Source organism: Rhinatrema bivittatum, chromosome 15, assembly GCF_901001135.1.
Source record: "Rhinatrema bivittatum chromosome 15, aRhiBiv1.1, whole genome shotgun sequence".
NCBI lineage: Eukaryota > Metazoa > Chordata > Amphibia > Gymnophiona > Rhinatrematidae > Rhinatrema > Rhinatrema bivittatum.
In genome coordinates, this window is record NC_042629.1 from 74,194,603 (window position 1) to 74,208,698 (window position 14,096).

The window sequence follows — 14,096 nt, forward strand, 5'->3', positions numbered from 1 at the left end:
ATCTACTTAATGTTTGGGTACTTGCCAGGTACTTGTGACCTGGATTGGCCACTGCTGGACACAGGATCCTGGGCTTGATGGACCCTCGGTCTGACCCAGTATGGAATGCTCTCATGTTCTTATGCTCCTTTCCCTCCAACTAATGAAGTTATGGGGGTGGGGGACCTTGATCCCCCTCCCTCCCCGGGAGCCCCTCTGGGCGGCCTCCTTGATTGTGCTCGGGGAAGGAGCCTGGAACGGGCCGGGCGCCCTCTAAGCCCCGCCCCTAAAGGGGCCGAGGCGGGGGCGGGGCGCCAGGGCAGGGGGCGGGGCCGGGCTGCCATATAACTCGCCGCGCCCGGCCGCCCTCCCCGAGCCATGGCTGCTGCTCTCCGGCTGCAGCTCGGCGCCCGCCTCCTCCTCCTGCTGCTCCTCTCCCAGATGTCTCTGGCTTGCGACGCCCCCGACCTGTAAGTAGGGCCGCCTCGCCCGGCTGTGTAATCGCGGTAAAAGCCCTTGTGTAAGTGCCCGGGACCCGATCACTAACTCGCCTTTCTCTGGCAGGTGCCCGGAGACCACGAACTGGACCAGCCTGTGGTATGTCTGGTAAGTGGCGGCGGCGGCGGAAGAGCCTCGGGATCCGCCTGCGACTGCCGGGAGCCTCTCGCCTCCTCCCCCCCCCCCCCCCCCGTGACTTGGCGGGCGGTGCTGGATTAGAACGCAGAGCCCTGCAGTCCCAGCGCGCGCGCTCCACAGCCCCTTTCCTCGTGGCCGCTCGCCCCTCCTAACCCTCTGCTCGCCCCCTGCAGGCTGATCCTCATCACCATCATCCTGCTGCTGCTGTGCGGCGTGACGGCCAGCTGTGTGCGCTTCTGCTGCCGCCGGAAGAAGCCCCCGGTGCAGGCTTACCCCGCGCCCCCCTACGAGGTCACCGTCATCGCCCTGGACAACGAGAGCACCGTCCACAGCACGGTCACCTGTGAGTACCGGGCCGGGGTGGGGGGCAAGGGTCGGAGATCCCCCCAAGCAGGGAGGGGGACCAGGGGCTCCCTACAATCTGAAACGCTTCCTTTGCCGGTAACCCCCTGGCTCCCGACGTTCAAAGCAACTGGAAGCAGGCGAGCCCCGTCCTCCTCCTCTCTGAGAGCAGGCATTAAAGGTTGGACACTGGCTAAGCACCTCAGAATACCAGCCTCTCTCTCCCCAGTGACTCCATCTGTCACCCCTTGATTTGCTCTTCCTCTTATCTCTCTCTCCCCCCCTTGCACCCTCGGTCCTGTCTGCCCTATCTCCTCCCTTTCTGCTCTTTGCACGGTCCTTAGTGAATGTAGGAAGGTGGCACACGTTGCATCTGATGGGCTGGCAGCAGTGCAGTGTTTTTAGCCAGCAGAGCTTACATAACACAGGTGTTTATATAAAACAGAACAACCGTCCCAAGCCTATGACTGCGTCTCTTCCTCTCTTCCCCATTCCCTGCCTTCTAGGTCCCTCTCCCTTGCTTTGCATTCTGCTTGCTCTGTATGAATCACCAAATGAGTGATTCAACTTTCAGCTATTAGCACGAACCAGAATCAAGTTTTCCCTCTTCTCACTCCCCACCCCCCACATATCTCATCACCTTAAAGGCAGCAGTGCCCCAGCCTTTAACATAAGTACCAGATGCACCTGATCTGCTGGGACCACTTGGGGATGGCTTCTGCTGGTGGGGACTGTTTGCCTCTACTTCTCTCGCTGGAGCTGATGTGCGTAATGAGGTACAGGCGTACTCAGCTCTGTACAGCACGGAGGAATAGAGCCCTCCTTCACTGGAATTGCTGCTGTTCTCATTTTTTAGCAAGAGGCTAGGAGTTCAGGTTGCAAATATGCAAGTTACATGCAGAGCTCAGCCATCTTTTCAGCAAAGGGTCCAAACTGTGCTAGTGAGTGGGCATGTCTGCTCTGATTCATGAGCCTGGGTCTTCGTGCACGTCAGGCCTCGGCTCTGGCTAGGAATGTCCTGAAGACGCCATAACTTCATGCCGAGATGGTCTTAATCAGGAGCAGAGCTTTGTGCTTGCCTATACATTTGCAGAGCTCAGTTTCTTGGCAGGCAGAGCTAACGTAAACTTGCATGTGGCTTTTCCATTTAATACTGGGCAGAGATTCCTACCACATCTAAAAATAAGGCTGTCTAAATGCATGAACTGACTCAGGATGTGAAGGCTTGATCTTTTATTTGTGTGCTGTGTTGTTTTTTTTCAGCATACAGTTCTGTGCAGTATCCTCACATCTTTCCCTTTGGGGACGTGGACCGAAGTGCCATGTCACCACCTGCTTATAGCCTCTATGCCCTGGAGATGCCACCAGCCTATGAAGAGGCCATAAAAATGGTCAAGCCTAGCTTTGAGAATGAGACTGCTATTTTGAGCCAAAAACTGGCCAGTAGCCCCGAGGCAGTGGTGACAGAGGAAGACTTAAATCAGCAGCCGACTGCGGGGGGATCTAGTGACCCAGAAACACCCCCTCATTATGAAGAGGTTGGAGCTGGGAGCCAACGCCCAGAGAACTGTGGTTCGTAGACGGACAGAATGTGCCAAGGAAGCTGCTGTCAGGCTGAAGTGGTCCTGGAACGCTGCCCCTCCAGCGTCTGTACTGAGGCAGCATCCCTGCAGAAAATGTGCTTTAAAGATTGTGGTAACCTTCGGTTGCCCCTTTCATGGGTATGAAATGGAACTGGATGTGAGGCTATGAAAAATGCCAACTGGATTTCAGGAGGAGCTCTGGGCTATTTAGAGCTGTGGCAGGAATGTCCCGTGCTGTAGGGATTAGTTCCCACTAGTTCAGCTTTCTGGGGTTTCCAGGTGCTTTCCCTCCTGTGGGCATGGTTTGCCTTGCCAGTGGTGGGAATGCCATGCAAGGGGCTGGGATATCCTCAGTATAAGTCTGACCTCTCGGGTATCTGAAAGGTCCCTGAAATCTCAGATTTGAGCCTCTCAGGAGGAAAACTCTGCAGAAAGGTTTCCAGGCAAGACCCGGTGGCTTCATCAGAAAACCACTTTCCGGTGGTGCTCTGGGGACCAGGGCACACACTTCCCATTCGTCCCCCTCTCACGACGAGTCACCTTCGTGTTGATGCTCAAAGCCCCCAGCACTCTGCTATCTTTTTTTGAGATCCTGATATTACCTGTGGACTGAGGTTTCCTTTCTTTTCTTTGGGTGTTGGCATAAAAAGTTTCATAGAGGGGAAGGATCTGTATCTTAAATCATGGTTGCATGGACACTGAAATTACCTCCCTTATGTGAGAAGGGCATATTGAAATAACTTTTCTGCTAGGAAAGCTTTTAAAAGCCGGCCCATGGTTCCGGCGCAGTACACGGGTGCTCCTAGCGCGTGATCTGCCCCGACCCAAAGCACCCTCCCTGGGGGGTGAGGAGGTGGAAGAGTGACATCAGGGCTCCCGTTTCCTGTGCACTGGCGAGGAGGGGGGTGGAGATGCAAGAGCAGCTGATTTAGGCCACTTCTAACTTCATCCATCGTACCCGCCTTTAAACTGGCCAGGTCACACAGAAAATCCACTCGGTCTTCACACATTGTTTAGTTTCTCTTCCCTCTTGGGTTCAGGGTTTTGTGACTTATTCCCTGCCACTCATTCCACCATTGCGGACACCACCTCCCCCGGCGTGCTATGGAATGAGGAGGACAGTGTTTCCTCCCAAAGCAAAGCTTTTGCTGCACTTTGTTAGAAAAGAAAATTTGAATTGCTGAACCAAAGGGATCTGTATGAGGTCAGGATGTAACTTGGCTGTCTCAGTCTTTCACTGCATGACTTTAATGAATGGAGAGTGCCAGAACCTGAAGACCATTTGCCAATGGGGTAGAGTTTGGGCAGGGGTAAGGTTCCCCAGATAGCTCAGCTCCAGGGGTGACAGTAATATTGGTCCCATGCTGTGTTCTCTTTGCAGCCGGTCTAAGCCACCAATGGTTCCAATTGGTGCCAAATTACATGACAATTCCACTTGGGAATTGGCCCAAGACTACCTCATTTCGTAGGCCACCAAATGGCTTTCGGATGTTGCTGACCAATCTGAGCCAGATTGGAACTATTGACCTGGACTCTATGAACAGATGAGCCATTGATCTCACTAACTGCATGAATCCTAATGTGACTGGGCACAATCTTCCAGTTGTTTTACTACTCATGAGCCTAAATCTGTCCCTTCTTGGAGAAGGTTTAACGTATTCTAGCAAATTGCTGGCCTAATGGACTCGTTGCAACGTAACGATATCTTTAGAAGTTTGGAGAGCTTGCTCAATATTTGTTTTATGAATTTCTATGTTCTGTCCCAGATTTTACGATAGGAAAGGGGCCTGGTAGTGTAGGGTCTCCTTGTGACCAATCTTTCAAAACTGTTTAACTCTACTTTTGCCATAAATTGTGTTAGGAATTACACAACTTGTCTGGTTTGTGTGCTATCGTTTTTAACCAAACCAATGCATTTGGAAAACCAAATAAAGGATTTTTACAGAATTTTGAATCTGGTTTCTGAAATTTTTAACACTTTAGAAGCGCTGTGGTTTTTTATTTATTTATTAAAGGTGCAGGCCCAGCAGCCTGTCCCGTTAATACTTGATACTCCAAGGGGCAATGAGGTCCCTGGGAGCTGGAGGGGGGACTTTTACGGAGATGCGCTTCCCCAGCTGCCTCCATTTTGTTCTCTGCCAGAGGCGTTTTTATTGCTGGGTGTTTACTTAGGCTGCTAGGGATGTTTCATAAACAGAGGTTGTGGAGGAGGAAGGGAGGAATGTGTGCTTGCTTCACCCCTGGTACTAAATATTCTGCTGATGAAGCCACAAACTGCGGATCAAGTTGCATCAAAGTAAGTGAAGGGAGAGGGTTCAGATTGCAAGCTCATGCTTAGCAGCTGAAGTCACACATCACATGCATGGGTCAGATGTACTGAAGGGGTTCCTGTTTTATCTCTATAGGGGGGAATGCTTAGTACATTTAGAAAACAGTAGGGTTTGAGTTACCAACACTGGACAAACTGCAATCCTGCAGCCAGGGCCTTTTTTTTTTTTTTGTATGCTGTACAGAGCAAGCTTTTCCCCAGCGTTTTAGCCCCTGCCTTTGTCCCTCCCGAGCTGTAACGAGGCATTTTAATCCTTAAGGGGCCCTGCCCTAGCTTCTTCTGCCACGCCGATCCCAATCCTCCTGATAATTGGAGGGTGGCACTTCCTGGCTTCTCAACCACTGCCAGTCAATGTGTGCAGTCGGTCATTCCTCCACCCTAGTTATGGCCCTGTGCTACAACCACTTGGAGGAGATAAGCTGGGTGCCAGCAGCTCCCTGTCCCTGGCAGGTGCTAATGGTTACCCTGCCTGAGAGATGCAGCCTGCGAAGTGGCGCATGGGTACAGGCTGCCTGTGGCTGATTTATTGCCCCTGCCAGCTCTGTTATGTGGGTTAGCGTTCATACCTTCCCTTTCCCTCTCTGCTGAGTACTGTCAGGTCAGTACTTCAACACCTGCCCCGCGGTGGCAACAGACACTGGGAGCCCAGTGCATTAAGGTACCATGAGCTCTTATAACCTGGTGGGGAGGTACTGGGCTCAGCCGCGTAACTAAGGTTTATTGTAAAGGGACTGGCTTATTTTACATACCCTGTCAGCAAGTGTTGGAGGCCTCTCCTGCCCACCCCTCACCCCCCTTGCATCTTTGGTAATATTTTAGTGTTATAATCCTTTATGGGTGGGATGAAGTATGCATAGTCTGTGTTTGTGCTTCTACTATGGGTCCCTCCTGTCTCTTTTAGAGAGCTTGTCATATACAATGCTACTTAGGTCAGCATCTCTGTACTGTTCACTTATTTTCCACTTTTTACCGCAAAAAAAAGTCTTTGGCTGTTCACCTTCCTCATGCTGAAAACTCAGAAAGGGGGTTAGAGCACGTTGACCTCAAAGCAAGCTGAAAGGGGTCATGCCTCTCTCTAAAATAAAAAAAAAACTTGAGCTCTTTGAATGCAGCCTTCAGTGTCGGTTCTTACAGATCTTTTGCACCTCTTATCGAGAACGGGGCATGGCCAGCCTGCTTTGCCGCAGTAGGTTGCAGGCTGCGCTCTTCCCTGTCCCGCAGTGAGCAATGATCTGCGTAGCCTGCTGCTGTCTGTTCCTGGTGTTTCCTATGCTGTTGCTGCCACCTCCTGGCAGCATGAAGCATAAGAGCCTCCTGCTAGGCTGGAGCCTTTACAGTATTAATGCAAATCTTTCTCAAGCTTTCTACCTTTTTTTTTTTGTTTGTTTTGTTCTGTTTGACATGAAAGGTTGTGTCTCTTTAATTAAGAACATAAGAAATTGCCATGCTGGGTCAGACCAAGGGTCCATCAAGCCCAGCATCCTGTTTCCAACAGAGGCCAAAACCAGGCCACAAGAACCTGGCAATTACCCAAACACTAAGAAGATCCCATGCTACTGATGCAATTAATAGCAGTGGCTATTCCCTAAGTAAAATTGATTAATAGCCATTAATGGACTTCTCCTCCAAGAACTTATCCAAACCTTTTTTGAACTCAGCTACACTAACTGCACTAACCACACCCTCTGGCAACAAATTCCAGAGCTTTATTGTGCGTTGAGTGAAAAAGAATTTTCTCCGATTAGTCTTAAATGTGCTACTTGCTAACTTCATGGAATGCCCCCTAGTCCTTCTATTATTCGAAAGTGAAAATAACCGAGTCACATCTACTCGTTCAAGACCTCTCATGATCTTAAAGACCTCTATCATATCCTCCCTCTGCCGTCTCTTCTCCAAGCTGAAAAGTCATAATCTCTTCAGCCTTTCCTCATAGGGAAGCTGTTCCATCCCCTTTATCATTTTGGTTGCCCTTCTCTGTACCTTCTCCATCGCAACTATATCTTTTTTGAGATGCGGCGACCATCATGCTCACTTGGTTTTTTTTTTTGTGGGTGGGTGCTCTAAACTGCTGCAGAAAACATTCACCAACACAAGCACTTGTGCCATTGCGAACTGCAGGCAGATAGCCAGCTCAATCCATATTTATCTGGCTAAGTGACATCCTATGAGGAAAGGATAAAAGAGGGTTATGGCTGTTCAGCTTGGAGAAGAGGTGGCTGAGGGGGGGATATGATAGAGGTCTAGAATGGGTAAATGTGAATCGGTTATTTACTCTTTCGGATAATAGAAGGACTAGGGGGCACTCCATGAAGTTAGCATGGGGCACATTTAAAACTAATCGGAGAAAGTTCTTCTTCACTCAACGCACAATTAAACTCTGGAATTTGTTGCCAGAGGATGTGGTTAGTGCAGTTAGTATAGCTGTGTTTTAAAAAAGGATTGGATAAGTTCTTGGAGGAGAAGTCCATTACCTGCTATTAAGTTCACTTAGAGAATAGCCACTGCCATTAGCAATGGTTACATGGAATAGACTTAGTTTTTGGGTACTTGCCAGGTTCTTATGGCCTGGATTGGCCTCTGTTGGAAACAGGATGCTGGGCTTGATGGACCCTTGGTCTGACCGTGTATGGCAAGTTCTTATGATGTTATGTCCAATAGAAGTCATCTTATTGGCTCCAATGTTTGACTGTTAAACTAGTACAAAACAATCTAACAAGGTTTCAGGTCAATTTTTCAAATTTCAACACGCCACATACATAAGTGCAATTACTATGTATATGGCGTGTTGAAATTTGAAAAATTGACCTGAAACCTTGTTAGATTGTTTTGTACTTGTACGTCCGGTTTCTAGATAGTTGGGCTTATTGTTTGTGACTGTTAAACTAGCCAGGGAGACTGTAGGGGAAAGATAACTTTTATATACCGCTGTTCATGTGCAAAATTACATATCACATCGGTTTACAATGAACTGTGTATATAGCAATAAAGCTTTACAGAGACCAAGGGTTACATAGAACTGGGATACATTAAAAATAAGTGGGGGAAGTATAAATATAGGGTTTTAATGGATAAGAGTAGGAACAAGTGATTGATGTATGCAGTGAATCCCACAACATTTCAGATTTTATTCCTCAAATGTCTTTACTTATTCTATAGACTTTCCCTAATTTATTCCTGAGCATCTTTTGTGTAGGTCTTGTATATCTTCTAGCTCTTGCATGGTGATCAGGGAGCTGCTTCTGCAGAAGCGCAAGTGTTTTCTGTATGACCGAGATGCTTACGGAGCTTGTCCAAGTTGTGATGGGCTGCAGCATTTCTTGCTCTGTTACTGAATTAATTTGAAGGATTCACCTGTCATCATAGCGACGAATTCTAAGGGAAAATCAACAGACTGCTTCAGTGGCTTGTACACTCTGCCTAGGTTAGCCTGGTGCAATGAATACATATAATGGCAACACCTTCCGCTTACAGGAATGTGGAAGGAAATAATTTATACAGATATAGGATTCAATCTACAACTGCATGTAGTGGATATCAACATGCTTAGCTCTCTTCATTTGTTGCAAGTGATTTTTAAAATGTTGGGTTCAGGCTCATTCTTTAGTGCATGCAGTTACATAAGAACATATGCTATGGCTATGCCATGCTGGGTCAGACCACAGTACACCATGCTTGGCATCCTTTCTCTCGCCCTGGATGGGCTGGGTCACAAAGAGCCAGCGGAACTCAAAAGGTAGCTCTATTTCTTGTTACTCACTGTCAGGAATCGCAATGGCTATTGAGCTCTTTTGCCTTATCCGTGCACTAATTCTGCAGCTCCTCATTACCTTTCCTCTGTATATGCCATTGGGCAAGCTGTTATGTGGGAGGGAGGAGGAATAGCCTAGTGGTTAGAGACCAGGGTTTGAGTCCTGCTGTCACTCCTTGTGACCTTGGGCAAGTCACTTTACCCTCCATTGCCTTAGATTGTAAGCCCTCTGGGGATAGAGAAATACCTACAGTACCTGAATGTAAACCGGTGTGATATCTCAATTGAGATTGAATGCTGGTATATAAAAAAATAATAAATAAATAAAGGTGTCCTCCTCCACTCCTGCTCTGTACTTTGTGCTGCACAGGAATAGACTTCCTGTGCAGTTGGGGCTGGCCATATGCAGATCTAGCCTTGACTTGAGTCTTTTTAAGGCTGCTTTTGCATCTTAAACCCTCTGTCTGAGCACAGCCTTGGTGTTATTGCTGAAGCCTCTCATTTGTCTTGTATGAGTGGTGGACTAGGTTGTGAGCTCTAGTGAGCAGCCACGGGCTCCTATGTGGTCTATCTAGCAGTGCTATGGAAATAAACAGTGCTCCTAGATTGCTCGTGGTATGGACTGGTGTGATACCTCGCTATGTACTGTGCTGTGAACATTACTTCAGCCAGGTGCGGGCAAAGGGCAGAAGGTGAGTTCCTGTAGGAGCGCATTGCTCTAACTTATTAGTTTGAGCCGTGCTGTTAGGATTAAACTAACATCCCTGGCGAGCGGTGGGTGCTGGGAGTACATTTCCTAAGGCCATAACCTTCTCTCCTTTTACCCTCATAGTCGATGGTTCCATCTCCATCCTTATCAGCCTCTTTCATCATCTGTTCAGCTTCCTCTTCATTCAGAGGTTCTCCAGCGTTCATCAGCACGTACCTGAGTGGAGAAATGCAGCAGCGTCACTGGGGCCCAACTCCCTGGGTGCATTAAGGTGCAAGTTAGGCTAGCAGGGTACCTGAGCAGAAACCCCACTGCGCTGAGGTGCATGAGCTGCCCCCTTCCTCTGCCTGAATAAACCAGTAACAGACCTGGGCCGAACGTTAGCAAGTATCCCTTTTCTTTTTGCTAAATGCCTACTATCTCATAATGATAATGGCCTGCACGCACGCACACCCCCCCCCCCCCCCCCCCCCCCCCCCCACCAGCCTAGCTATAGCCCTAGCCGCTGGTCTCAAACTTTCAGACGGTGCTGAGAAAGCTGCAGGATTAGCCCCAGCCGGAGCAGTTCTGTCACATGGATGGGGAACCGCACAGAGTAGAAAAGGCTTAGTTTATCCCAAGACCTTTGACCCCCCCTCCTACCAGCCAGTGCAAGCAGGGACGCGTCCATAATGATCCCTAAGCACAGGAGCCTTTGCCACCCCCTGGACCCTGTTTCCTATTTCGCCTCTTACTTTAATGTATTCCATTCAATGTAGCCCTTGGCTTCCTTATCAAACATTTTGAAGGCTGCCCTCAGCTCCTCGTCCTGGTTCTTGGTCTTCTCCAGGTAAATGCTCATAAGGATCAAGAAGCCATCACAGTTGAAAGTGCCCTTGTCTAAAAGAAACAAGAAGGTGAAGAGAGGAGCAGCCCCCTGGCCCTCTGTCCAGTTCAGGTTCATAAGTGCCTGGGTGGGCTGGGGATGTTTCGTAGCCATTAAAGGAATGGGAATGGCTGTCGTTTGCCAGCTGAAAGGTGCAGTACGTTCTGCTTTTCTCAAGAGATTAACTGCCCTCCTGCTGGGCTCTACCCTGCCTTTTGGTGGGCTTATTCATAGGTCTCCTTTCTTTCCTTTTTATTTATGTAAAACACTTGTATATGCAAAACAGGGGTTTGGCAGATAGTTCAAGTCCACAGTCTTTATAAGCTTTTCAAAGTGTACATTTTAATGACTTCATCAAAGAAACAATTCAGCTCTTAACAACGGGTGTTCACGGTCCCCTGACGTGGACTATGTTTTGTAAACTGCATCGGGAGGGACCAAATCTCAAAGAAGAGGAGAACGAGTCTTACATGAACAGCAGACGTACACACGTGGGTCATCTTAGAAGGATTCTGGACTTGAACTGCTTGCCAAATCACTTTTTGTGACTTTGCTTACACCGGTGATTTGGTTCTCCCCTTGTATACTGCCCGATCAGAAAACGTCTTACCCTGTATCTGGGGCTTGTCCTGACACGGAGGCGCTCTCTGGCCCATTTGGGCTTCTGGGAGAGCAGGCAGCCTAAGACCAGGCTTGTGCCTGGGTGGGGAGGAGAATAAGTGTAGGGGGGTCCCAGGGGCTGTTTTGATATCCAGCCTTGCAGAAGGCTTCCCTTTTGGGTCCAAGTTAGCTGGGCAATGTTCTCAGTCTAATGTCTTATCAGCATGAGCCACTTCCCTGGTTCTGCATTTCTATCTCCCATCCCAATGCATTTGGCCATTCCAGACTGGGAACGAGCTAAGCATGGAAGACTCACTGGGGACCTGCAAGTGGGGAGGGATGTAAATGATCACGGGGGCTTGGTTTTTGGCCAGTGAAATGGATGCTTCCCACCCCCGTCTATTTAATAAAAGCGGGTGAAGTGAGCCTGAGTTAGGGAAGGGCGCCCTGCTTTAGAAGAAGGTATTGAAAGAAAATCCTTACTGTCTTTGTCCACATCTTTTGCCATCTGGGCCAGGTCCCTCTTGGTGGGGTTGATTCCCATCAGGCTCATGACTTTCTCCAGCTCTTTGGTTTGCACCAGTCCATTTCCCTCCTCGTCAAACATTTCAAAGACGCCTTTGTACTCTGTGACCTGCTGGGGAGTCAAGGTGTGGGTCTGCCATGGGGAACACAGAGACTTCACTTTAAACAGGTCCTATCGTGTTCTGCAAAGATGCCTTCTGTGTGTGGCAAGAGATCGGCCTTCGTCTGTAGCAAGCCTGGGTGCAAGCCTTCCCCGGTCTTTAAGTTAAGTGAATAATGGATGTGCTGTTACATAATTAAGATTTGTGTTATTCATGCCTCTTAGAGTAGAACATAAGGAATTAATTTGGGAGGCTCCATGAGCAGGAGACGCACTGTACTCCCGTTTCACCAGTTCCCCCCAGTTAGTTAATGCCGAATGGTGTGCAAAGACTGAAGACGATCTGGGGCAAGAAGAGTCTTTGACTCCTAAGCACCCATCCAAGGCTAGGGGGGGAGCACTGGGGCTCCTCAGGCACTGCCCTGTGGCATGAATGGTCAGTCTGCTCCTGTACCTGGAAAATCCTTTTTTAATCTGCTGCGGAAGGAGACCCAAAAGATAAATTCAACTGCCTCCCAGCCTTAGGACTCTGTGCATCCCATTTCCCTAAGCAACTTTAACAAAATAATCCAAAGCTAAGGAAAAATAAGAGTAAGATGTGGGGAGTCGGACTAAAGAATATGAGCAGGAAGTTACAGGGAGCAGGTCCGGCCCTCAATAGAAAAGTAAAAGACAGCATGCGTGCTGCAGGTGAGAGTAACCCAACGCCTTTGTGCTTTGAAGCTTCATCAGCTCCATGCAAACATCAAAACGTTTGAACCTCGATTTCTCTGCCCAGCTTTTCTTCCCTAGGCAGGTCAGGGCTGAGGGTATTTTAGTGGCCACACCTAGAGGTCAGATCCATGTTGGCCGGTTCTGCGGAGGGTCTCGCTGTGATGATTGAGCAGAGTTGGGGGGGGTGCTGATGTATTTTACAAACAAATGGGGAGAAACGCTGGGGAGTGACAAACGCAGGCTCATGGCAGCAGAGGACAGCCCTGGATTCTAATGGGCCTGAAAGCATCAAGGAGTAAGAGGAGACAGCCCGGTCACGAAATAAACTAAAGGAGAAATAGAAATTCAACTGCAACTGTCGTAGACCTCAGCCGTTTTAGTCTGCCCTTGCAAATTCTCAATTATTCACAATAAAATGGTGATCCTGTTCTGTTGCTTTTATTCAAGCTGTGCTGGAAAGCAACCCATTCGCTGAGGTAGTAAGCAAAGTCAGGCACTAGAGGGCAGTGCTGTCCTAGCAATTGAAGTAAAATAACATTTACCATCCTGTATTTAAGATCATTTAACTCTGCATAATGGACATATAACGACTACTCCTTGGCATCAGCAACCACTCAGACTACTCACTTCGTTCCAGCTGTCCTTTACCCCCAAGCGACAGGGTCTGGCTGCTTGGGAGTCCCTTCCCAGTCTAGGGCTGCCTCCAAGTTGAGAAGGCTTCCCGAGTTAGCCTGTGCTGGGGGCTTTAATCGTAGAAATATTATATGCTAACGGATGGAGAGCACAGCCCCTGCACCAGACCAGCTAAAGGCCTGCATTGCCTTTATTTTTCCTGTGCTATGTCTGGGATTTCTAAGTGGGTGGCATCCTCTCATCTTGTCTTAGCACAATATTTATGGAAGCCTAAAATCAGAATACTTTCTTTCAGTTAAATAGATTTTTGTTTAAAAAAAAAAAGGGCCTTCCTGATTGAAGTCATTATGTCTTAGAAATGGCTTTAATGCCTCACACAGTAGATAAGAACCACCCAGGCTGCCCCCTGAGATTCTCTGTAGATGAGCCCCCTACTTACACTAATACCATTGTTACTGCCCAATGAGTTATTTAAATCCATTTTTAAAACTTGAATGTGAAAGCTAAATACTTTCAGGAAGCCCTCACTTGAACGTCTCCAGATTCAAGTAAGATCTTGTCCTGAACGGAGGTAGAGAAACGTTTGTTTGCGGAGTGGCTAAGCAATGCAACTCTGCACAAGACCTTTCCATTTTAAAATGAGATTATTTGTAAAATGTTTTAGAAATGGTTAAGGTCCTTGCCTGGGAGGGAAGGAAGGAAGAGAAGGCACTCACCATGCTTCCAGCTTGCCTCTCCAGCTCTGCCGCAGCCGGGCGTTCTCTCTCTCTCTCTCTTTAGATGGCCAGGACTCTGGGGACTGGGGATTCTCGCAGGCCGTTTATGGCTGTAGGATGAGGTCCTATTTTCGGAGAACCGTTCTGTCTGACTTATGCAGTTTATGGCTGCAGGCCTGGGGTTTGCCCAGTGTAGGTTTCTGGTTCTGCTTTCTACACAATCAGTGACTTTGGTCAGGGATCTGAAAAGCTGCCTGGTAAAGTTTGGTTTGAAAAGGAATCTATAAAACCCTTTAGATATCTTACGTTCGCTGATAACATTACATCCACCATATTTACTCTGGGCGGTGTGTGCAGCATTGCACAAAGATGGATAAGGGCTGATGCAGAGGGACTGTAAATGGACCAATGGTCCAGGTAATTGGCAAAGGGTCACAGAGCCTCTCACCTCTGGGGCTGAATGGGCAAAGCAATTCACATAGGGTTGGAGACCATTTCATCTCTAAGTTTGGATGGCTCAGGTGGTTGGTTTGGAGAGAGAGCCCCTCAGCTCGGGCTGATAGTGATGAAAGCCATTGCTATCTGAGAACTGTTTGGCAGCCTGCCTGCCATTAAAT

General features: G+C 48.4%; 2 protein-coding genes across 2 annotated transcripts; one reads left to right on the top strand and one right to left on the bottom strand.

The window, feature by feature from the left end:
- Positions 1–313: 313 nt before the first annotated feature.
- On the top strand, positions 314–4,487 carry TMEM52 (transmembrane protein 52). The gene is made up of 4 exons (XM_029578793.1): positions 314–449; positions 544–585; positions 789–958; positions 2,221–4,487. The coding sequence occupies exons 1-4, from the start codon at positions 358–360 to the stop codon at positions 2,535–2,537; spliced, it is 621 nt and encodes a 206-aa protein (XP_029434653.1). The 5' UTR covers positions 314–357; the 3' UTR covers positions 2,538–4,487.
- Positions 4,488–8,159: 3,672 nt separating this feature from the next.
- CALML6 (calmodulin like 6) lies at positions 8,160–13,568 on the bottom strand. Its single transcript, XM_029579275.1, has 5 exons — positions 13,480–13,568; positions 11,275–11,449; positions 10,061–10,205; positions 9,442–9,542; positions 8,160–8,241 (listed from the first exon to the last, which is right to left on the bottom strand). The coding sequence occupies exons 1-5, from the start codon at positions 13,480–13,482 to the stop codon at positions 8,195–8,197; spliced, it is 471 nt and encodes a 156-aa protein (XP_029435135.1). The 5' UTR covers positions 13,483–13,568; the 3' UTR covers positions 8,160–8,194.
- Positions 13,569–14,096: the final 528 nt, after the last annotated feature.

Excerpts from the sequence above, each read along its gene's own strand:
- TMEM52 (XM_029578793.1), top strand. The coding sequence starts at position 358 with ATGGCTGCTGCTCTCCGGCTGCAGCTCGGCGCCCGCCTCCTCCTCCTG. Across the intron at positions 586-788 it reads ACCAGCCTGTGGTATGTCTG|GCTGATCCTCATCACCATCA; the intron begins GTAAGTGGCGGC and ends CGCCCCCTGCAG. Across the intron at positions 959-2,220 it reads CGTCCACAGCACGGTCACCT|CATACAGTTCTGTGCAGTAT; the intron begins GTGAGTACCGGG and ends GTTTTTTTTCAG.
- CALML6 (XM_029579275.1), bottom strand. Across the intron at positions 10,206-11,274 it reads AAAAGATGTGGACAAAGACA|ACAAGGGCACTTTCAACTGT; the intron begins GTAAGGATTTTC and ends TGTTTCTTTTAG. Across the intron at positions 9,543-10,060 it reads ATTGAATGGAATACATTAAA|GTACGTGCTGATGAACGCTG; the intron begins GTAAGAGGCGAA and ends TTCTCCACTCAG.